Source organism: Ictalurus punctatus, chromosome 28, assembly GCF_001660625.3.
Source record: "Ictalurus punctatus breed USDA103 chromosome 28, Coco_2.0, whole genome shotgun sequence".
Classification (NCBI taxonomy): Eukaryota; Metazoa; Chordata; class Actinopteri; order Siluriformes; family Ictaluridae; genus Ictalurus; species Ictalurus punctatus.
The window spans coordinates 4037838-4062495 of NC_030443.2; the positions used below are offsets into that span (position 1 = coordinate 4037838).

At 39.2% G+C, this 24658-nt stretch overlaps 2 protein-coding genes across 2 annotated transcripts in view; both read left to right on the forward strand.

Moving 5' to 3' along the window:
- The first annotated feature begins 1957 nt into the window (after positions 1–1957).
- upk3b (uroplakin 3b) lies at positions 1958–10807 on the forward strand. The gene is made up of 7 exons (XM_017460461.3): positions 1958–2320; positions 5441–5458; positions 6689–6853; positions 7330–7558; positions 7671–7750; positions 7852–7981; positions 9059–10807. Exons 1-7 carry the CDS (start codon positions 2260–2262, stop codon positions 9303–9305), a joined length of 930 nt encoding a protein of 309 aa, XP_017315950.1. The 5' UTR covers positions 1958–2259; the 3' UTR covers positions 9306–10807.
- A 4032-nt stretch (positions 10808–14839) lies between these two features.
- The window catches only part of rasa4 (RAS p21 protein activator 4), a 34512-nt gene continuing 24693 nt past the window's right edge, over positions 14840–24658 (forward strand). Inside the window, exons 1-4 of the mRNA XM_017460614.3 lie at positions 14840–15097; positions 18785–18841; positions 21131–21244; positions 21500–21561. Of these exons, the coding sequence (XP_017316103.1) occupies positions 15033–15097; positions 18785–18841; positions 21131–21244; positions 21500–21561 (298 nt within the window). The 5' untranslated portion in view covers positions 14840–15032. The remainder of the gene's footprint in view (positions 15098–18784; positions 18842–21130; positions 21245–21499; positions 21562–24658) is intronic.

Here is a 24658-nt window from a genome sequence, read left to right on the forward strand (position 1 = left end):
GTTCAATAGCGAACAAATGAATATACAGCGAGGTCCGTAAGTATTTGGACAGGGACACAATTTTCGTCATTTTGCTTCTGTACACCAACACGATGGATTTAAAATGAAGCAACCGATATGGGATTGAAGTGCAGACTTTCGGCTTTAATTTAAGGGGTTTAACAAAAAACGCTGCATTAACCGTTTTGGGAATTTCAGCCATTTCTTTACAGAGTCCTTCCATTTTCACCGGCTCAAAAGTAATTGGACAATTGGCCGATAAGCAGTTTCATGGCCAGGTGTGGCCTGTTTCTTTGTTATTTCATGACCGATTAAGGAGATAAAATAGGTCTGGAGTTGATTCAAAATGTTGAGTTGGTGTTTGGTAGTTGTTCATAGGAACTCTCGATATGCTGTCCAAAGAGGTGTCGATCATTAGGCTGAACAAACAAAACAGACCGGTCAGAGAGATAAAAGAAACTTTAGGAGTGGCCAAATCACCAATTTGGTACCTGCCTAAAAAGAAGGAATGCACTGGCAATCTCAGCAACACCAACAGGCCTGGAAGACAACTAAATTGGATGAGTGCAGAATTATTTCCTTGTTGAAGAAAAACCCCTTCACAACATTTAGCCAAGTCAAGAAGGGTAATCACCCAAATCATAGCACAAAAGCAACCCAAGGGCGAATAAATTCAATATTCTTAAATGTCCGATGAACTCAACCCAACTGAGCATGCCTTTTTCTTAGTGAAGACAAAACCGAAGTCAGAAAGACCCACAAACAAGCAGTAACTGAAGGCAGCTGCAGCAAAGGTCTGCTGGAAATGCAGCACCAAGTATCTAGTCACACCAAGTATTAAAAATAATCCTAATATTTATGATTGATGGTTTGTCCGATTACGTTTGAGCCTGTGAAAATGGAGGTACTCTGTAAAAAGAAAAAATGGCTGTCATTCCTATATTCCTAAATGGCTGTTACTGCAATATTTTTTTGATAAGCCGCTTGAATTAAATCTGAAAGTGTGCACTTCAATCACATCTAGATTGCTTCATTTCAAATCCACTGTGGTGATGTACAGAGGCAAAAGGACCCAAAAAAAAACAAAACTGTCCCTGTCCAAATACCTGACTGTATCAGTTTTTAAAGTGTCTTTCCTGGCAATGGCTCTCTTTCGTGGCTTCCACAGGGTTCTGCCTTGTAGCAGGACACGCCCAATTTTCATTTTTTAAGACCTTCATCTGAATTTCATTTGTCGGTAGATAAATTGTCCGGAGTATTCTTTTCCTTTTTCATTTCCCGTTCACCGAAAACTGTACAATATTGTGATAATATTACGAATAAAAGTCGAAAACAAATAGCCCACTGTATTTTGGTCTATCCCGTTTCACTGCTTTGACTCGGACTCGTATTTCAGCTTAGTTAGAGGGTTTTTTTCCCCAGCGAATCTGAGTCATCATAAACAGCGGTGTAGTGTCTGTGCAGGCCCTGGGCGAGCTGGTTTCACCCATCCCTTTTATTTTCGACTTGATAATCTCAATAGATGTGGCATTTACATTTGCTGAGTTTGACTGGTGCATATGTGGAACTCTAGGAGAAATTCTACAAAATTCTTTTATGTTTTTCAGCCAACGTTATTGCTCTGGACGTGTAACTGGTTTGTGGAAAGACTCGCTTAACCAAACGGTGGATTATCGAAGCGTAGATGATTTCATTTCATTTTGTTATTTTTATTCATGCAGGAAGTGGTGCGGTTCCATCACCCATTCGGGAAGACTCGATGGATGCCATGACATCATTAAATAAAATGATCATGAAATAAATCTTGTCGAGGAATAAAAACAAACACCAAACTCCGACTCTCCGTCTGAACACTATAAATGTTTGTGTTTGTGTGTTTACACTCTCAGGAAGCCTTTTCCACTCTGGTGTCAAGTGTCTCTTGTTCACACGGTTGGATCTACGCTGGGTTTGATGATTTGGAAAGCGAGTCTTCAGGACTTCAGGCCCCATGACAAGAGTTTAAAAAGTCGAGCTTTACAAAAAAGATCTGAACCATCCTTTGATTCGTCAGGACATTGTCATTTGCACCTCCCAGTTTCCACTAGAAATGCAAAAACACACACAGGCTCCACTCCCTGTAATTGCTATATCCTCCTCTAACCATGGGAGGGATGATATTTAATGGAAAGGCTTTTAAGCGGTAAAACCTGCCAGGTTTGATCCACACGACATTTTATTACAAGAAAGAACGCAGTGTCCTTACTGCTGAACTCCAAAATGAAATCCTACCTAGTGGTCTGTTGGTTGTATATGATGCTCCTTGACATCTTTCCAGACAGTGAGTATTTGTTTCCCCTCTATTGCTTTAAAAAAAAAAAATCCTTTATTTGAGTTGTTATTCTTTTTTATTTGTTCATTTATTGTTCATCCTGGAAATTGGCTCACAGCACTAACATGTGGTTATAGTCAACATATAGGTTTTGTGACAACAGGTTATTGTAATGGAAGCGCTGTTTATACAGATAAAATTCCACGTCTCACTGTTTCTGTTTCGGAAGAAAGTTTTGTGAACCAAGCTCAGAATAGAAATCTATCACCCAAAATGACAAAACCAAAATTTATTCAGCATCTTAAACAGTTCTTGAGTTTGTCCATCTAGGGGAAATGTAAATGCTGTAGAACCCCCTTTAAAAAATGTTATTTTACAATGCTTTAAACCCTGAGAATCCTTTATTTCTATGAGAATTTTTTCTTGCTATGTCTGTATATAGCTTGTGAAAGACATACATATGTGTTATATACTGTATATCTCGTTCTTGTTCTCTCTCTGTATATATATATATATATATATATATATATATATATATATATATATATATATATGACTTTGTCCATCTGGGAGAAATGTGAAGGTCCTATAACATTTAAACAAATCTTCTAATATATAAATGTTCTTTTTAGATTTATTTAATCCCATTCCAGATTTATTCCCCCTTTGCTGTTATAATAACCGCCACTCTTCTGGGAAGGCTTTCCACTAGATTTTGGGGCGTGGCTGTGGGGATTTGTGCTCGTTAAGCTCCAAGAGTATTAGTGAGGTCAGGTATTGATGTCGGGTGAGGAGGCCTTGGGTGCAGTCAGTGCTCCAGTTTATCCCAAAGGTGTTCAGTGAGGTTGAAGACAGAGCTCCGTGGAGGACACCGTAGTTTCACACAGTCACCAGATTGAACTTTCATGGGAGATTTTGGAGTGGCGTGGAATATTGTGGAAATGTATTTTGGAAGAATGGTGTACCTCGTATGATTAAGTAGAGTCCTGGTGGCACTTAATGTTGTGCCTGGTGGCACATAAACATGCACACTGGTAAAGTTCACAATCAACTGGGTGGTTATGAATACTCCCCTGAAAGTTTTTAGAGTGTAGTCATGACTTTACCATTCAGAGCCTTTTGTCCTTCCTGGTTTATCCTGTTTGGATTAACTATTCAGTCATTCAGGCTACATCATAAACCATACACTCCCATACTAAATGTTCGCTCAAAACACTACCCCACCTATGGTGGCATACCGTTTTGACCTATTGTTTCCACAATACTCATCGTTTAATTATCACAAAATCACCTACACCGTGAACTAGGCGTGGTAGTCACTGATCCCTGTGTGCTAATTATGACACCTAAATGTGTGGAATGATAATTTTGCTTTAATTTTGCTACAAGTTTGTAGAATCTAAATTTAAAATTTATATATATATATATATATATATATATATATATATATATATATATATATATATATATATATATACTGTAAAACCCTAGATTTTCAGATTCACAGTGTTCAGACATGTCTACTGTGGAAAAGAACACAAGAAACTCAAGACAAGACTGAACTCGTATGTTAATTAATCTTTCTTGGCAATGGCAAGCCACTTCAACAGGTGCAAAAGTAAACAGCTACAGTATTTAGGTCTACAGTTATAACGGATAACATGAAGTAATGATCAAAACACCCGAAACCATACACTGTTGCACTAACTAATACTTCAGAATTGATGATGTCGTGCATGTAGTCGAGCGATAATTTTGTCTTGTAGTATAGATTTATATTTAAGGTTAGCTTAACTGACCCTTGTATTAAAGTTCAGCCCATAATTTACATGTATGGCATTTGGCAGACGGCCTTATCTAGAACGACTTACATTTATCTCATTTATACAACTGAGCAGTTGAAGGTAAAGGACAGTGCTGTGATTTGAACTCATGACCTTCCAATCAGTACACTCTCAGAAAGCATGTGTTAATATCCTGCTCGCCTGTTATGTTAAATTATCCAGTAAATTTAAAAAAAGAAAAAAATTCACACGAGTGACCAACACAACATTAAGTTATTAAGTTAAATTATTGTCCAATCACGTTGCGGACTACACCGCTGACGTCATCATCCAACTCTGAACTCGCCTCAAAGAGAATGTTCGTTGCTTTGAGCTTTTGATTGTGAAGCCTGCGGTGAGGAAACTAAATCATCACCATTTAGCATTAACGCTGCTGAAAATGCCTGGCTGGAGTTTTTGATATTTAGGCAGGGAGCTCTCGAAAATGTATTTATTGGAAAACTGTAACTCAGCGAGTGAATATTAACTTTACCTATCGTGAATATCACGTACTGCTTCCTCAGTGTTGGAGTTACACTACGAGTGTCATGTGTTTATATTTGGCTGTGAAATATGGACTGAGGTTTTTCTATAAATCTCTGGGTCTGCAACTTATCTGAGGCTCCGAGTTAGCATTAGCTAGCTGGATGCAGTCACCAATCACAGTAGGGATGACTGACGCTAACCTAGATGCTCATCTGAGTTGATAACATGACTTTAGCATACAGCTTCTAATAATGTTAGATATTCCCGTGACCTTTTTGAAAGTTAACGATAGCATAGCATTACAGCTATTCACCATGATGTAATACAGAGAGTGGGTTAACGTTAACTACATTTAGCAAGTGTCTTGGATGAGGCAAGCTGTAGAAATCAGCATTAGGAGGATAGGTTAGAGCTGTGTTTCTTCATGGATTCGGAGAATGTTAATGCTGGGTAACAGGTGCAGAGAGTCAGTGGCTAACGGAACTTAGCTAGCGCAGTAATGTCGATGCCAAAAGTTCTTCACAAGATTAACGTGACAAAAACAGAGGATGGAATTTAGGTTGTAATGCTTTCCATTATCTCTGTAATGTTGGTTGATTTGATTAGGAGGTGCTAAAGGCAGAAAAATAAATATTCGCAAGTTAGCGCGATTTTCCCGGTGAGTCTACAGCGTCATTTTGTTCAGTAGGAGAGCAGAGGTCACATTTACAAAATTACACAATTTGGGATCCTGTAATGCAATTTCTCAGTTAAAGCCTAAAGGCATCTGTCCATATTTTGTATCTAACAACTACCCAACACTATTTTTCCTCTTTTACAGCTTTTCAAGTGGCCAGTGGTAAGAAGATTCATCAATTCCAATTTTACATCTGTCAAATGTCACCTGAATTTCATGCAATTGTTTGTTTATTTTGGGAGCATGTTAGTAGAATTTTAGCATACAAAAAAATTGCGTTTTAGGATAACTGTAGGGGGGAAAAGTATAAACAACACATCTCTGTTATTTCTGTGTTATTTTTAACACATCTTTGTGTGGAAATGTACTAACACACAGCATGTGTTAAATGTACTAACACACGGATTGTGTTGAAAGCAACGCAAAATGTCTTGTCCTTAACTAGACACACGGGTGTGTTAAAAATTAACACATGATCCGTTTTAAGAATGTAGTCCAACATCTTAACCACTGAAGGGTGTTGCCCATTATAATATTTGTGGTTTGTAAAAGGAACAACATTGTCAAAATTTTAGGAACACGCAGTAATATAGGGTAGTTTATGTATTTATTTATTTTTTTGCTAATTTACATAGACTTACTTTTAGTCATGAATTGATTAAACCTCAGCCAGTACATGTGTACACAACTAACATTGAAATACTCAACATTAATTAAAAATGTGCACACGCACTTTGGTGAATTTGTTAAGGTTACTTGTGTTACTTTGTTACGGTTACTTAGTTAAGGAAAGTCACTACAAGTAGAAATTATCATTTTTGTCAATACTTTCTTTAAATTTTTTTTAGACAAGTTGCACCTGTAACACGTCAATTTCCTTTTTAAACCTTTATACTGTAAATTTTACAACATACACTAACTAAAGTGGAAACGCATTAAAACCGTATTTCTTAAAATCGGGGGAGGGGGGATCCGCCTATATTCATAACTAACAATCTCAGTTTCTAGATGATGAAGGATATACTACAACAAAACTTTCAAAATGTTCATTAGTGTAGATGTTATACTGAAAAAGTTATATACACGTTGACCTCAGCCACCCTATAGTGCTTTTGTGGAAATTTGCTCAACATATTCAGACTTTTTGGGAACAACATCCAAAGACTAGATTTTTAATTGGTTTGAAAATCTTTTAAGAATATAATTAATAAACTGGCAAAGGTTGAATGTGATATCTATTGTTTAAACCTGTAGTGTCTAGCCTTAAAGGAACCTTGGTGTAAAGCATTACCATTATTTACTATTTGATTCCCAGTAGGGTCTAGAATATGTAGTTTTTAACATAGCCAAGTCTTAACCTGTCTGGTTAACCACGTTCATTTTGTTCAACAGTTCTGGTTCAACCAATACCAACTCTTTCACAAGATGTGGTCGTACCGGTCACTACCAACACGGTGTACCTTCAGAAGCCATTTTGTTACTTTCAAACAGTCAGTGATCCATTGTGTGATTCCCCAAACACATGTAGTGTATGGCTGGTGTCTGCACTGAGCACAGGTGAGTTTTAAAATGTTTTTGACGGGTTAAAACATTTTATCTCGAAAGGAAAATTATGCTTTGATGAAAAATGACAAATAGATAAACTACAGCAAATGGGTGGAGTTTAAATCTTTTTTTTTTTTTTTTAGTACTAATGAAATTTCTCTCAATTCTTAGAAATTCCCTACATTTTATATGTGCTATCAGTACAAATATCCTGATGCTAACTTATAACAAGCTTCCACCTGACTAGCTAACCACATGTTAACATTTCAAGGTGATCTTGTGAAATTTCTATTAAAGTTTTTCTCAGCCTTTAATCATTAGCCACAGTAAATCTTAATTTCCTGTAGTGAAGTATGTTTATTTCCATTAGCCCATTCCATTGTTTTCCCCTTAATGACTAGCATCATCCTAATATATCCCCATAGTTCTTTTGGTAAAATGTCAGCTGATATGAAACAATGTCTGTGTTTTTTCCCCCTTCATCATAGCAAAAGGCACATTTGACAGCGACAAAACCGCTCAAGGTTTCGTTAACGTCTCTCCATACCCAACTGCGTTCAGTCCTGGCGCGAAGAATTACTTTATGACCAAACTTAATCCACAGACTGATTACCCCTGCCCACCCTTTAGTACTCCTACCACTTTCCAAGTTGGAGCAGAGGGTACTTGCAGTAGCGCTAACTGCAATGGTGTGTTGCCTAATGGCTCGACTATGAGGTAGTCCAGATGATGATACTGTATCATTCTAGTTGGTTAAACATATTTTGTCTCTACCTGGTGATCATTTTCATGTTAATGTCTGATCTGTTATTGTTTTTTGCCCACCTAGCTTTAAGTATGTACTTGTCAGTGCAGACAATACACTTGTTGCAGAGACAAATTGGTCTGACAACATTACCCTCAACACCGGTAAGGAATCATCAGTCCTCTATTCCAGTCCTTGGAGTGAGCCATTTCAATGAAGGCAACAAAATGCTCAGTCATAACATTCCTCTGTTTTGTTTCCACAGTAAAAGATCCAAACAGTCTTGGTAGCGGTTATGCTGGAAGGTCTGCCGCAATGGTGGTGATCACGGCAATTCTTGCCACTGCTGCGGCTCTGCTTTTGCTGTTGCTGCTGATTGCCTTGATCCTGGCCTGGTAGGTCAACCGCTAAAAATGATTAATATTACCAGCCATGGCTGGCTATAATATTAGATAGAAGGCTAAAATGTAAAATCTATCAATAGCTTGATAATGAAAGCATTAGTGATGAGTCACGAGGTCTCATCGATACCGTAAAAAGAACAATATTAAACACACTAAGAAGCAGAGAGGTAGCTGCATTCTGAATTTTCTCCGTAATGCTACACTAAACTAAATACTGTTGTCTGTCCTTTTGTGTAAGTTGTACTTTGATCGGATATATACTTAGTCCATCTGCCTGAAGGTTTCTCGTCCGATTTCATAACCTACCTCAGTCAAGTCCATTAGACCCCATTGTTGGATGTGTCAGTAAAGCAGGCTGGAAAATATTAGCGCAAATAGAGAATAAATCTAATGACATGACTGTCACTGAAAGGCCACATACTGTATATCTACAGTCAGGGCTAGAAAGAAATCAGCCCCTAGCCCCACTTCTTCGTACCATTCTGTGTGTTTTTCCTTACAACCATTGGTAGTACTGTTGCATTTCGTTCCGCAAAAATCCACTTTATTATGATATTTGTTAACAAATAATCAGATATGGATGCCAAAAATGACACGGTTTATCTTAGAAAGACAGGAGGCGTAGCCGTACTAATCCACTTATACCAGCCGCTAAATATTTCTGATCAAGACGAGGTTCAGTTTCGATACGTTTTGTTCCAGACAACCAGACACCTCAAATGCGTCTAACATAGACGAACGTAAATGAGTCTAGTTCTCATGTGCATGATGTCAAAATGTTCTTAATAGGTCCATTCGTTCAAAGAAATGTTGCTATTTTTGGCTATAGCTTTCTCAGAAGGAAATACTCCAGTGCTCTAAATGTTGTAATAAGACCTTCCGTAAAAGATTGTCCGAGTTCTCTACACACTGTTGTCGAATCAGGCTTCACATGTTTTGTCTTGTTCTTAAGCGAAGGGTTAAATGCAAATTATGCGCAAAAGAGTAGGGAAAAAAAGCAGGATAGTTTCCGCTGTAGCCATGCTGTCACTCTGATATGAAAAGCTGACAGAAAGGTTTCTCTTCCAGCTGCTACAGCAGAGGGAAAACACAGTCAAGCGGGGCGAGACGTCAGACTTCATTGATAGGGTCCCTCCGTATCCCCAGCTATGACTTGCACCACCTGAAAAAGCCTTCCCCCTACGACAACCCTGTATACGAGCAAGACCTGAGGAGGAAGTACACCACGAATCCCACCCTGCCCCAGAAAACCACCACGGTCATCACCACGGTCAACTCTGACTCTCCGGGCACCATCACCACGCAGAAAATGTAAAAGAAACTGGAGAAACTCTACGAATTTCACGGCATGCAGGATATCAGACACTTTAGGAAATAATTTGATCAAATGCAAATGTGGCTAAAATCATGGGAGGCAAAGCACAACATGAAAGACTACTAACTAGTTTGATGTCTTTAATTTGACTCTGAGATGAATTTGATTTTTAATGTATGTTTTACTGAAATATTTCAGATTTGATCACCTTTTTCTCACAGAGGTCTGATTTGAAGATTTCACTGTTAAAATTCTCTTTAAAACTCCTATTACTACTACTGCAAATATTAAAAATATTAAAATTATAATAGTGATAATAATCTTTATTTAAATCGCACAGTCTTTGTGTTTGTAATAAAGCCCAATATATCAAATATGAAAACCGCAGTAAATCTGTAAGTATAATTATACTTGTTGGGGGAAAAAAAAAAAAAGCTAAATAGTAAAATACGCTAAAATAACTCAAATTAGGTCAGGTTAAAGAAGTACATTTTGGCCTGGGTTTACAATTTATAACTTTTTGGAGAAATTGTACAGAACCACCTTGACCAAAAATGCTAAAATGGGCTAACAATGAATTCAGGGTAGCAGTACGACTTGTTTAATAGTAAATCTCCTCCTTTATAATGAAAGAATTTCTACAATATTACCAAAGAGTATGTTATAGAAGCGGTGTTGGGGCTTAATAGGCAAATGTTGACCGAAACGGTGTACATAGCAGTAAATAAAATAAAGGTTTATACAGGGGTGGATGAAGTACTAAGAAATTATGAATTAACTAAGTGAAAGTATAGACAGTATGGCAGCGTCTGATTAAATTAAGTTTATGTCAGGCTTTCTTGCTAAGCGTAAGTGTAGTCAGTTAGATTTTTGTTTCTATTTTGCTGTCTAAGTTTGAAATATTTACCATTAGCTAGAATTTAACTTGCTGCCTAACTAGTTGTGCTAGCTATTTAATCAGTGCTAGTGTCACCTGGCATTAGTAAAGGAAACAAGCTGACTTAGTTAAATATAGCCAGTTAATGTTAGCAAAACTTATGTCAACATACCTCTAGTTTTCAAATTAGATGGAGTTCATGCCTTCTAGAGAGGCAAAAGAGACGGCTCATTTGATACGAGTCTTTGCTTACTCCAGTATATTGAAAAGTTTTACTGAGGTATACGCCAGTGGCTTATCCATACTTAATACTTAAGCAGAGTAATGAAGTACAATTATTCAATTATTTTCCACCGTTTGATTGATAAGTCTTGTGTGTATTTACATTCAGTGGAACCTGTGTGTAGACATATTGTACCTATTCTTCTATTGCCACCGCTTCGATTACTGAAAATAGACTTAACTCCAATGTACCAATGTACCATTTTAAATGGCATAAGTCAAATATATCAGATAGATCAGTAATGTCTGGTAGAATAACCAGAAAAGAACAAATGCTGAAATGAACGCTGCACTGCTTTTAACTTTCAAGGCAATATGAAATAAATCAGAATGTTTACCAAAACCCAAAGGGGTGTGAAAGTGCCATAATTAATGTTTAATGAATCGTGATGTTCACCAGGTGGAGCTGTTTGCCATAAAGCTCAATTACACATTTTATAACCTCTAATGGCAAATTATGAGGGACTGCTGAGCAGAGATCATGAGTTATCTTTTAAATCAGACCTTTGACAGATATCTATACTCTGTTTAATGCTGCCTGGACGTAGACAACACAGGATTGGACATATCTGTTGAGACGCTAAATCCAGTGTGTTATTGGATAAAAACGGAGTGACCACTGAATCCTAATTCAAACAAATCGGTAGCTACTACCAGCACGGTTGAAAAAATATTATGAGTTAATACTTGGCTGCAATAGAGTGTAATGATGGATTATTTGTAAATGCTTGAGCACAGCCACGGGAACTGGGAGCTAGAACAGTTTGGGCAAATTTATTCATATATTTATTGAGAAATTGCATTTTGAACAGAAATCTAGCTAAAACCTTGTTCCAGACACTTTAAAATATATATTAAACACATTGACTATATTATAGACTATATTATAACTTTAAAGTGGCAGTTTGAATTTTTAGGGCCCTCTGCTGTCTGTGTGGCAATTTGCAATTGCCGATTTGTTTTTGGGTTTTTTTTTGCAAGCTTTTTCCTTCAACACACCTATTCCACCCCCTGCTGAAACTATTCACACCTCATGGGCTTCCTTTTCAGCAGAGTTTTTTCTTTCAGGGCCAGAAAAAAAAATCTAAACACAAGCCTGAAATGAAGAAGCTAACCAAATCCATTGCAAGGAAATTTAGCGAATAGATTTTTTTTTTTTTTTTTAAAAGGCATCTTTGAAATGATATTCTTTTCACATGTCTAGGTACACTTCACTTCACTTCACTTCAGATTACAAACAGCACCTTTAAATGCACTTAAAGGAAACCAGTTTCAATAGAAATATCAGGAGCACTTCTGATGTGGGATTTATTGAGTTTTATCTGCCTTAAAGAGATCCAGGTGCAGTCCATTTGGCCATCACCTTGAACAGCTTGAATTCAAGGTGTGCTCTGTGTGTTTAGCTCGACAAAATGATACATACACTGAGGATTTTTGGGTTCTTTAATGGAGGTTAAATACTTCTCAGCCAACTCTGAGTCCAGTTTTTTTTTTTTTTTTTTCTTTCTTCCATCTTTGACCTCAACGGATAGACGGTTGAGTCACAGAAAGCCCACATAAGCTGGTCTGTCAACTCCAGGTCACCGTTCTACGGGTAAAGGATAGACTTGTGAGCCAGTGAGTCACCCAAGCCTACGCACACACACACACACACACACGCACACACACACAGGCGCAATACCTTCCTCTTTAGGGATTACTCACGGACAAGAAAAGATCCATTTAATTTAAAGAAGCGCCTTAAGCACTCTGGTTTTCAGGGGAGATGCTGCGCTCGCAATCGTCAATAATTGGCATTCATTTCATTTACAAATTTACAAATTCTTGTCCTCCCAAGGAATCCCTGACTGATGGGGAAAATCTCTCCGGAGCACGAACAGTTCTCTAGCATCCTTGGAAAACCCCTCTGCAAGCTGGGGAAGAATGAGTCATCCTTCGCTCACACCATAATCATGGCAGACCTTTTTTTTTTTTCTTCAAAACCTTAACATTAATCCCTGTGCAAATATTACTGTCAAGCAGCTCCCCACAGTGTGTGTGCATTTAGACACTTTCTCTCCCCCGCTGTAAGCTTGCAATCTTTTTTTTTTTAATCTAAAAAAACAAACATGACATTTGTCCTTCAGATTTTTTTCCCCCCTTGAGCGCCGGATGCTTTATCTTTCCATGTAGACATATGGTTGTGTTGATAAGACTTTTATATCAAGGCACTTTTGTTTGCATTGTGAAAAGTTTCAGTTCCCTTGTTTTTATTTTACATTTTTTTTATTTCCTGGTTCCGACATTTATCAGCAATCTCACCAAGACACAAACACACAGAAGGCAACCGAAACTGCTACATACTCTGAAATCAATTTAAAACAGCGGGTAGAGTTCTGAAGGCAGATATTTCATTAAAATGCAATGTAAAATCTTTTTTATTGTTATTATTTATTTTGTAAGTAACCATGCATTTGCAATACAAATAGTCACGGCTGAAAAAGAAATGGTGCAATGTATTATTTTTAACTGACAAAACAGCCTAGGTACATCTGTATACCTTTTAAAGAATGCCAAGAATGTATAAATATTGATGAATATGGAAATTGAAAATGGCCTCACTTGTAATCCCACCTCCTTCTTACATTACATTGTTCTGTTGCCAATGATTTATAAGAAATGCAGGCGTAGATGCTGGAGAAATCCATCACGACGTTTACGATTTATTCAAAGCTAACATTTGCTACGTACAGTATGTGCAAGCATAATCTTCTGTAGCAGAACGGTTCCTGCTACCGTGCCGTTATTTTTCTATTACACCATAGTATATATTGACAGTAGCCCAACTGTTTATATTAATGCGCTCGTTCTAATCCGTTATCGTTTCTATAGTAACAGGTAATTCCCAGGGATTAAGTGCTTTTTTATAATCTACTACTACTACTACTACTACTACTACTACTACTACTGCATTTATAACATGCTTTTCAATGCCCTAAAGATGCTTACAAAAGTTAACACAGAGAGTTAAATCCAGATTAATTTAAACATTCCAAAGACAATTAATAATAATAAACTGTTTAAAAAAAAAAAAAAAACATGTTCTGATTAATTAACAAAGAAAAATGTCATTGTTTTCTTTTTTGAAGGAGTCTCCAGTGTCAGTATTTGTAAGTTTTCCACTACTGGAAAGTATTCAGAACCAACAATCACAGCATGGACAAAAAAACCCCCCAAAACAACAACAATTGCATGTTGTCATGCTTATTAAAGTTGTTGTTTTTTTTAAAGGTAAGTTTGTGTTGTATAGTTTGTAAGGTGTGAGACAAATTGAACACATACAGGGTCAATTATATTACAGGCCCATAAATATTTGGACAAGGAAAGTGTGTTCATTTTAGCTGTTATTTGATATTTTAGCTGTTATTTGTTGCTTTAGCCGTCTAGCACAGTATACTGGAATTAAATAATGAAGAAAACAAAACAATAGAAACTCTCATAGAATTGGTAATGGTTTTAATGGTTACAATGGGAATTATATTGGTTTTAATGGAAACTGTAATGGTCACTCTGGGTTGCCTTCTACTGGTGGCATGATATGTCTATTGGATACCATTAAGGACCAATACCGGCAATGGTAATGGTTGTAACGGTTAGCTGATGGTTTGTAATGGTATTTGTAGAGGAAAACGTTAGAATTTTTGTGATGGCTTCTATTGTTTGGTTGTTGTTGCTTTTTTTTCAGATGGTTTCTATTGTTTTTTTTTTTTTCATATCGAAAGTTATGTTTCCATAACTGTTAAAGAAATCTCCTTCTACAAAGCTTCACAATTTCAATGATTACACAGTAGAGTTTGCATCCATTTACGTGAAAGTCTCAGTGTTCTATAGTTTCTACAGTACTATACGATCGAGCGCATTAATATGAGAGTGCGATTCGCCTTGCAGCCGGAACTACTGTCAGAGCTGCTGTTCCAGACAGAATTTCACATTAGGGTTCAGACCGTCCGTATACATACACAAATACTGTGTTTTTCTGTGGAATTTTACCCAGTTATTAGTCAGTTATTATTAAAACAGCAGGACTTCATGTTAAGGTAACCCTGACAGAAAACCCCATCACTCCTGTGGAAGAGTATGGAGATATCAAGCTGCCACGCCCTCTTTCAGGGTTGCCAAAAGGAGCTGATTTTATTCATCTATTTATTTATTTAAAACGAGTTCGTCTACTTCAAATGTCGTTCCCTTGTTAAATGTTTCTTGGTGTGTTTATATGAGGTGAAGGTAGCACTTCGGCTGATATTAAAGTGAACCGAAGAACGGTTTAAAAAAGCGGATTAATGGTGAGGGGATTCATAGCATTCTGGCAACCCGGATCTTCACTCTGGGGTTTGCACGCGCGCTGAGCGTGTCATCCTCGGGGTAAATCTGTCTGTAGTGACCAGCGCGCGCGTGTACGCATGTGCCAGCTGTGTGTCAGCTGTTTGACTGAAATGACTTTGAGTTGTGTTGATATTTGTCATGTTCACAACATCACCTGTTAGTGGATCGAAACGCGCCGAGCCGTGAGAGCTGGTACACCGGTACAGATGGCCAAGAGGAGCACTCTCTTCATCCGGATCGTGGAAGGCAAAAATTTGCCCATCAAGGATATGTGAGTGACAGTTTTATGTCATTTCCGGGGAGAACTCCAAGGGTTTTGGGTTTGAATCCTGGAGGTGTGTGTGTGTGCGCGCGTGTGCGTGTGTGTGTTGAAGTTCAAGTTCAAGGCTCACAGGATGGGCACAGACCTGGGCAAATGTGACTTGTTACAATAAATAAATAAATAAATAAATAAATAAACAAACAAACAAATAAATGCATGCATGCAGGATTAAGTTTTTCATACAGGCTGTGATGATAATTCTCAAGATTAATTCTGAAGATCAGAAAACGTTGCATTATAATGACCATACTGTCCATTCCTTTATACACACACACACATACACACACACACACACACACACACACACACACACACACACACAAAGTATAATATGTCATTACGTTTGCCATGTATCAGAACAACAATGTTAATAATAATAATAATAATAAATTCATAAATTGCTGTGTAATCACCCTAAAACCAATTTCATATCACTTAATCCTACCACGGTGTTTGCTCGACTGTGGTAAACCGTCCTTATGCGAGAATCAATATTTAGCTCAGTCGTGTAACATGATATAATGTGACAACGTTAATCCAAATGTGAATAAAAATAGGCATGACACCATAAAAAAAAAACCCAAAGAGGATTTTATTTCCTCAGTTGATAGCTGTATATGTAATAATATGTATTATTTATTTTTTTGCTTTATATTTCCTATAGGTGGACAGCTGGATACTGTATTGAATGTCAGGCGATTCATTATTACAGTCTTTATTGATAAACATTGGATCTAGAAATGTATAGGGGGGAAAAAAATGATATCCTGGTTAAAGATGTAAATTCCCTTCATTTTTGAAATGGAGGATTAAGGATTAAAAAAGAAGGGAAGAAAAAAAAAAAGAAGCACTGTTCGCAGTTATTGCCGAGCATGAAAATAATGTGTCTCTTGAATACAGCACGATGGATGGAGCTTCGTTCCTCTTAATGGAGTGTGTGCAGAGAGTGCACTTTTCATGGGAACGGTTCGGCGTTAGCGTGTAAGCACACGTCAGATGAGTCTCTAAATATTTGCTCCAGGTGACATGATGATAAAAAGTCGAGCGTGTTCCCTGGATAGTGCTGCCTGTTTGTTTCTGGCAGGTCTTTGAACCAGAATTGAAACAAGTGCTTTTTGTGTGTGTGTGTGTGTGTGTGTGTGTGGGTATCGGTTATGAAACTTCTCCTCGACCGCAGCCTCAGGCAGTGTCTTTCCATGTTGCGTTAAACAAATATCCGCGTCATCCATCAGTTCGCAACATCTGCTGCCTACTGACCCACTGTGCTGAAGTTTTGGGAAGATTTTGAGTCGCCCCAGTTTCTGTTGCCTTTTTCTGTAGGCTTAGTGACGTTACGTCGTGTATGTGTGTGTGTGTGTGTGTGTGTGTGTGCTGGCACTGAGGGACAGATGTCGTGTGGAGTATTTACACTGACACCGTGGTGAGTTTGCCAAGCGGCGCCGCGACAGATTGCAACCGAGCGGCTTCGCCGACAGCCCTTACACACACACACACACACACACTTGGGAATATGAGAATAAATGCCGTTCCATCTGCAGAATTATTTTCAAGAAAAGAGCAGTTGTATTTAAAAGGACCTGAGCGATCAAAGTCCTGCGTGTGTCTATGAGTCGTTGCGCTTTATTATGTTTGCGCAGTTTTCCTGCTCATTTTGAAATCTAGCGAATTGTAGATAATGCCGTTTTCTTTCCTGGCCTGCTGCCGTTTAGGATCGGTCCATCTTCTATGAGCAGACGGATCAAACAGTCTCGCACGGCCTTTAAAAAGTTCAGCGGTTGGCTTTGTTACAGGACGGGTGGCTGGACTTCGTCGTCCTTAAGACTGTCCAGACGTGCATTCCGAAAGAGGTTGGGGAGGAACATGTGTGACCCTGTGGGAAAACCTTTATTTATTTATTTATTCGTTTTTACAAAAGCAACAACTTGCATTTAAAATACAACAACAACAAACTAAAACAGTCAAAAGGGTTTCTTTTAGTTCCTAGGGTTAGATTTAGGTGTAGGCATTAATTACATAGGTGCAATAATAATGACGTCAGTGGAAGGTCCTCACAAGGTTTGTACTGTAAGACAAACGTGTGTGTGTGTGTGTGTGCGCATCATCTCCGCTATCATCTTTCTGCGGGTACTGTGCAAACGAAAGCGTGTGGTTCAACTGCCGAGCCACGCAGCTGTCTGATGTAACACCTGAGTCTGACAGACAGTTTTTCACCCTTACACTGATAACAATAGTCAGAGATGAATCACCTTCTCCACTGGCACCTTCTCCCTTATTACACACACACACAGATGCACATATATACACAGCACCAGTGAATGCTAGCACTTCTGGCAGTTCTTACTCCCTCGACGAAGGTCTTCACACTCTCAACAGCACTTGCTCTATATATGTACCTCGCCTTCGTTATGAAAACACCTCTGTTCCAGGTCTCTGATGACTTTTTTTATTGATTAGATTTGCAAGCGCGCCACTGCCGGAGTGAAACAACCAACACGCGGACAAAACGAGGGGTCTTGATTGACTTTAATAACACCCGACGTACAGCAACACCATCGAACGGTTTAATCAGAGCTGTACTATTACCTGTACACAGAGTACATGCTATACATTATGTGTATGGCCCCCCCCCCCCCCCCCCCCCCAAAAAAAAAAAAAAAACCTTCCAGATCTCATTTTGAAGTTTCGAAAAGCCTAAAATATAGGCATGAAAGAAATAAAAGACTTTGAGGTACGACCCCCGATGACGAGCAGTTTTTTTTAGTCACTTTTTTGGGTCGGTTTAAATTTTGATAAAACGACTTCAATTGTATTGGGTGGTGGGGGGGGGGGGGGGGGGGGATCAACTGGTCGTCACACTCAACATCTGTATGAGTAGTGACACATCATGATTGCGATGACATCAGTGCTTGGTTCATTAATGACTCAGTGACTGGTGCACTTGGTGTTGACATCACCAAAGGAGGTAGAAGAGGATGAAGTAATGAACCTCCCCTTTATTTTATTTTTTTTGTGATGTGTGACATTAAAGCACGATTTCGGCCGAGCAGTCAGACACATCTATCAGTTTGTGCGTCTGTGTCTCTGTCTGTCTGTCAGGCCACCCGTTTGTAACGTGTATATCTTGCCTGGAGGCTGCTTTGAACTGATGCTCTCCAAAGGCTTCACTAGGGACTCCTTCACGTAGGCGTAGCCTTTGGCGTTGGCTTTGACACACCAAAGGATTCAGGTCTCTACCTGTGGCACATGGGATGAAAGAGCAATAGGAGCAGGAAAGAAATGAAATCCCAGCTTTTGTGTTAAGATGTTCATTAAAGGTCTGCAGATAAAGACTGGGATTTTGTTTTCGTTCAATAAAAGCATGGGTTGCCTAGAACAGATGTTTTTTCGGGACAATCTTAACAATCACCTGGAAGTCTGATAACAATGGGACTTGGTTGTTAGCTTAATTAGCTTAATATATCAAATCTAGGTAATTTTATGTAAACGTTTTGACCGTACGGTTTTAAATCATTACTCAATTCATCCCTATTTGAAAAGTCATGGGAATTTACATCTTTAACCGACGCTTTTTAAATTTTTATTTATTTATTTATTTTTTATCATTCCGTACTAACTGCTGTTTTTATTCTTTTGTAGAACCGGAAGCAGTGACCCATATTGCATCGTGAGAATTGACAACGAGGCCATTATAAGGTACAGTACGACTGATTTTCCGTTTTCCCCAGCCTCATGTTTGGACCCTTCTTCATCACCAAAGCTCATTTTCGTCCCGGCCTTCGTAATTGAAATCCTGCCTATAATTTGCACAGAATAAACTGCTGAGAGCGGCAGTGCGGACAACAGCGGACGCTGCGGTTGGTTGTGCTTTGCGCTGTGATGAAACATCGCTTTATTTATCAATGACGTCTCAACCCCCCGGTGTTCTATCGAGACCCCGGGTGCGGCCTCCGCAAATCAAAATGAATCATGCTTCATGCTGAAACGTCCATTAAACGAGGTGTCATTGTATCGGTATCAGCATTGAATGACTCAAATGCTGCTTATGTTTCACATTGCAGTAGCCTATAAATGGGATTCTTTCATATACTGTAATTAAAAATGGTGAAATGACATTCTGAGGTGACACTGAGACACTGCTGAGTAATGAGAGCGCTTAGTCATGAGGAATTAAATGTGCGTATGAATCACAAAGCCCACGGCGTTTCATTGAAAGCAGGAGACGAGTATTTATTTTTATTTTTTTTCTGGGCTTCATGTTTACACTGCATTCCAGACCAGGGTACACCGAAAGAAAACACAAGAATCTCTGGTTAATTGTTTACTAGCTGAATTGCCTTCGTGTTTTTCTAATCGCCGAGGGTTTACTGAGGTCTTATCATCACTTCAGTTATTGGTTTCTCTATGTTGCCATGGTTTGTTCAATATCTGGTCAAGTTATTGCTCACCAAGTTTGCTTTACAGTCCAATAGACTGTTTTTTTTTTTTTTTTTTTGGCTTTTCCGTTTGTGTTTGTTAAGGGTAAAGGTTTGTTAAGAACAGCTTCAGCTTCAGCTGCAGCTTCTTTGAGTTGTTGTTTGTTTCTCCAGGAAACAAACGCCTACAGCCAAATGTCTTCAGTGCATAGAGGGAAAAATACAAAGAATTGACCTTGCTGTTTCAATACTTTCAGAGGGGACTATATCTACAAGGAACAGGTGAACATAATCAGGGAGAACAGAGCAATAACAAGAGGATACTTGACTAAAACAACAGTGACTACAGCACATGCTGTTTGTCGCCATAGGAACCGTGACTCATTTGGGGAGGGTGATACTAGGATGCGTGTTTACATTTTTTCAGATCAATGAATCTGGTCGTTCATCATTTACTGAGTCTGCCCATAAACTGCATCATAGCTCACAATACCATTTATATATTTTTCTTTTTGCTTGAAATGACTTCTTTAATCTTACTGATTCTAACTAGGGAGTAGATCTACTCTTCAGTTGATGGCCAAAAGTTTGTGGACACCTGACCATCAAACCCATATACGGGTTTTTCCCAAGCAGTTGCCACAAAGTTGAAGGCACACAATAGTCCAGAATGTCTTTGTATGCCGTAGCTTTACATATGCCCTTGACTGGAATTAAGAGGCCCAAAAGTGTTCCAGCATGACAATGCCGCTGTGCACAAAGCCAGCTCCATGAAGACATGTTTTGCCAAGTTTGGTGTGGGAGAACTCGAGTGTCCTGCACAGAGCCCTGACCTGAACCCCATGATGAATTGGAATGCTGACTGCACCCCAGGCCTTCTTTCCTGACACCAGTGCCCAACCTCACTAAAACTCTTGTTGCTGAATGGGCACAAACCCCCACAGCCACGCCTTCCAGGAAGTGGAACTTAAAAGGGGGACTTAATCAGGAATTAGATGTTCAAAAAGCAGACATGAATGTGATGTTCAGGTGTCCACAGACTTTTTTCTTAACAGAAGATAGTAATGAGATCATAAGCAAACCTTATAGCCAGCCATCTTAAGTTATAGGAACAGCTGTGGAAATGTTTAATAAAAAACTGAATGAAAAACTTTATTTATTATACAGAATTTGGCATAACCGTTCCCCTGCTGCCTGTGAGTTGTATTGCAAACGACCCCAATTTCAAACCTTTGCCTTTATAAGGAAAAGCGGCAGACCCGAGCAGGCCAGATCTGGCTGGGGGTGGAGCCTATTTCTGGGCTAGGAAATTTTTAGACGTGCTGAAACACTTAAAATTACAAACTGCACCATTAATGCCTGTAAGAAAGTGCTTTGTTTTTCGGAGTAAACTCTTAGCAAAAAGGGGTTCCTTGGATAACTGTTCGGTTTACACCAAGAACAAACCCAACAATACTAATATTTCTAACTATAAGAGAAAGATAAAATGGTGGTAACTGGTATTCTTAGCAATTTAAGCTGTTTTTAACTGAAATGTCGCTTCAGCAGTGCTTCTTTCTTTCCTACTCAGGACAGCAACAATATGGAAGACGCTGTCGCCTTTCTGGGGAGAGGAATACAATGTCCACGTTCCACCTTCCTTTCACACCGTATCCCTGTATGTGATGGACGAGGACAATCTCAGGTCAGGGTCTCGCTGTGCGTCTCACACACACGAACACTGCCATGTCCTCTCCACTTTACCACTTAAACAGATCGTTTGTTTCATTGTCTTCATTCAGAAGGGGCTACTAATGGGAAATTCATATGCTTTATTGCTAATTAGTGTCTCTATACTCTGTAAACTGTATATATGACCTAGATATAAATGAATAAATTAACACTGTGAATACGCTCACGTGTTTTTTTTGTTTTTTTTTTAAATCTGGCTTGGGTCCAGCCGTGATGACGTCATCGGAAAGGTTTCCATCAGCAAAGAGGCGCTCAGTGTGAAAGCACAAGGTAAGGCACTCCCTATGAACCTTTCCTCTGAGCTGCTGTTTATCACAATCCTGATATCGGCACTCAGCTCAGAATCACCCGCAATGACTTAATAGATCACATGAGTCCGGGTTTCCATCACTACATCACCATCATTTTGCAAATTCACCCAAAGACTCTATTTCACTTCCTTGAATTGACTGGAATACTTCCTCCTGTCCAAGTTGGGTTTTTCCACCACATAGTAGAGATGCACAATATGGGGGTTATATAATTTGATTGCAAAATGCCTTGCATTGTTTGCTTATTTCTTTGAAATAGATTTTATTGGAATTTTTTATACCTCATTTCGTTCAAGGCAACAACTATATAGGCAGCAAGTGTAGCAATAATAGAGTAATCAACATTAAGCAATTATCAGCTTTATATCTATAGAAATGTATCCGTATACGTTTTATAATATACATATTGAAGTGACATGGTAAAAAATTGGCCTGCATTGTTTTGTTCAGTTCATGTGGTTGCCACGGTGCCGCAAATCTCCCACACAAGATCGTCTGAAACCTCTTTGTCAATTGAGAGAGGTTTTAATGTGAACGGCAGTATTGAAAGACCGAATGGATGAAAAACGTCATGGAGGCAGACCAGGCAAGGACCTGACCTAACTGTAGCACCCTATAGTTTTTGTGACCATGGACGTTCAGAACCCTGACATCGCCCTTGCCGAAAAACAATAACCCACGTACAAATCTCTGAGTTTGGTAAATAGCTAACTAGCTGACCTTGGCTATCTTGCTCCGCTCGGAGTATGCATGCCTCCACTGTTACAACAATTTTCATGCAAAAACAACTACAGTCCAAATAAACAAACGAATTTGATCCGAATTTGATCAACACAGAAATCCGATTTGCCCTGCTGTCTAAACAGATCCACAGAGGTCATAGAGCTCCGATCGACGGCATAGGTCATGCCTATTGTTTTGGCTCGACCGTCAGTTGTTTATGTTTCTATATACGAGCCTCTGTCTCCTGAGAGAAGCGGACCTCTGAAGTGCCGTAAACTTCAAATAGTTTAGTAACCGAGTCCCACCAGGAGGCTTTAAGCTTTCATGCAGGGGCTGACTCATGCAGGGGCAGGGCTTGAGCCTGCAATTGATGTTCAGGAGGCTACAGACAGAGGCAACTGAGTCACAGGGTGTTGCGGGAGCTGACATTATCTCGAGTAGAGGAGAACCTTAGTCACTGCGTGCTTTAACAAAGATTTGCGTCGCTTGAACCTGCGTCAGAACATGGGACCAACAGGGCAAAGGTCCTGTGGTGGGGGATATATGTATATACATGTGTATATATATGTATGTGTGTATGTATTTGTGTGTATGTGTGTGTGGGTGTGTCTAATAACTCAAGTTGTTTTCTCATTCTTCTCATTCGAAATACCAGCTGAAACTCTTATCACGATCACTGGAAATGTAATGCAAAATAGAACCTGTTAGTCGATCACACGTCGCATTAGTCCCTTTAAGTCTCAGTCGTTATACTGGTGAATTCATGATGCGACATGGTAAAAAATGTGGCCTGCGTTGTTGGTTTTTTTTTGTTGTTTGTTTGTTTCTCTTCAGATCATGTGGTTGCCATGGTTCCCGAAATCCCCCACACAAACACCTCCGAAACCTCCGAAGTTGATTAGAAGTCCTTTTGTCAATTGTTATAGCGATCATGTGGATGTCGGTGTCGAAAGAGTCAATACTGTAGTAACAGTTAAATTAGGAAGGAAACACAAAAGGGCTGTGCCGTTATACAGTAGGAAAATAATCAACGTTGACCATTTCTAATTACATTTAATGTTTTGGAAGGTCCGCGAGAAAAGTTAGTTCCTGTTATCACTTAAGTAATAATGGTCGTTCCCACATCAGCCTTTCTTTCTCTCTCTGTCTCTCAACATCTTAACAAGATAAAATTGCAGCTCGTCGTGTTACCGACAGTCCTCAAGACTTTCCCATAGTAGAAAACGTTTACGGAATAGCTTTTCCTCTGAATGTTCCAACGCCCTGACACTGGAGACTCCTTCCTTCATGTTAAACAAACGGGACATTTCACCAGGTCAATAATTGCAAATGGTTTTTATTTTACGTGGAGATGGTATAATAGAAACAATAACGTATGAGAAGATTAACGAACGCACTCTGACCAATCCGAATCAAGAATTCGGTGGTTGAACTAACTAACTAACAATATACTGTATCAGGCATCTATAAGCAGTGTTCTCTCTCCTATACAGCCGTAGTTTCTTTTATACCAGAGATGCAGCCCGTATCCAGCTCCGAAATCCGACTCTTTCCATTCACATTCAAGCCGTGTTCGTATGTGGCGCCAAATTTGATTAAAATCTCATTTCTGGACTCGCGACCCAGTTCGACCGTTCAAACCTCTTATCGTTACTTGTGTAGATGTAATGGAAATTCAGAGCCCGTTTTACAGCGCACTAGTCCTGATGGTGCGTTTAAGCACCAGCCATTTATATGCACACTCTCTACTCCTCGCTCTCTCCATGGAGCGAGACAGCTCTTTGTGCTCTCATTTCCTCCCAAGGCACGCCGCTACGACTTAATGAGAAGGCCGTGTTGAGGAAGGCATGGAAATAGCAGCACGCTCCCCACGCCGCAGTTGACAGGGTGTGAATAGGTTGCTCGGCTGGAGCCTAGCAAGTGACTTGAGCTCGTCTCCAGGAAGCTGAGACCTACAAGTAGGAGACCTGAAAGCACACATAATGGCTCTTCTAATAGGTTAAGCCTACACCTGCTGTGCCACCTATAGGGACACCTACAGAGACACTGATGTGAGGAGTAACCCAGTTTATATGGTAGCTTCTGTAAAACTCTGGCATATGCTCCAATAATCAGACGCCTGATTGACTGACTGCAGTCAGGAGTAGTAGTGATAATGAAAAGTGATGTAGTTAAGGAGCATGACGCAGGCGTCATGATGAGACGGGATGAAATGTGAGAAGGAAGAAGGAAGCTGTAGCTCACAGTTCCAGGTCAGTGAATCACATAGTCACGTAAAGTCCATTTTTACAGTCAGACCGTTCACATGCTTGTAAGCAAGGTAACGTGCGTCA

Bases quoted from the DNA above. Each gene is read 5' to 3' on its own strand.
- upk3b (XM_017460461.3), top strand. From the start codon at position 2,260: ATGAAATCCTACCTAGTGGTCTGTTGGTTGTATATGATGCTCCTTGAC. The intron at 6,854-7,329 runs GTGAGTTTTAAA...CCTTCATCATAG, and splicing joins GGTGTCTGCACTGAGCACAG to CAAAAGGCACATTTGACAGC. The intron at 7,751-7,851 runs GTAAGGAATCAT...TTGTTTCCACAG, and splicing joins CAACATTACCCTCAACACCG to TAAAAGATCCAAACAGTCTT.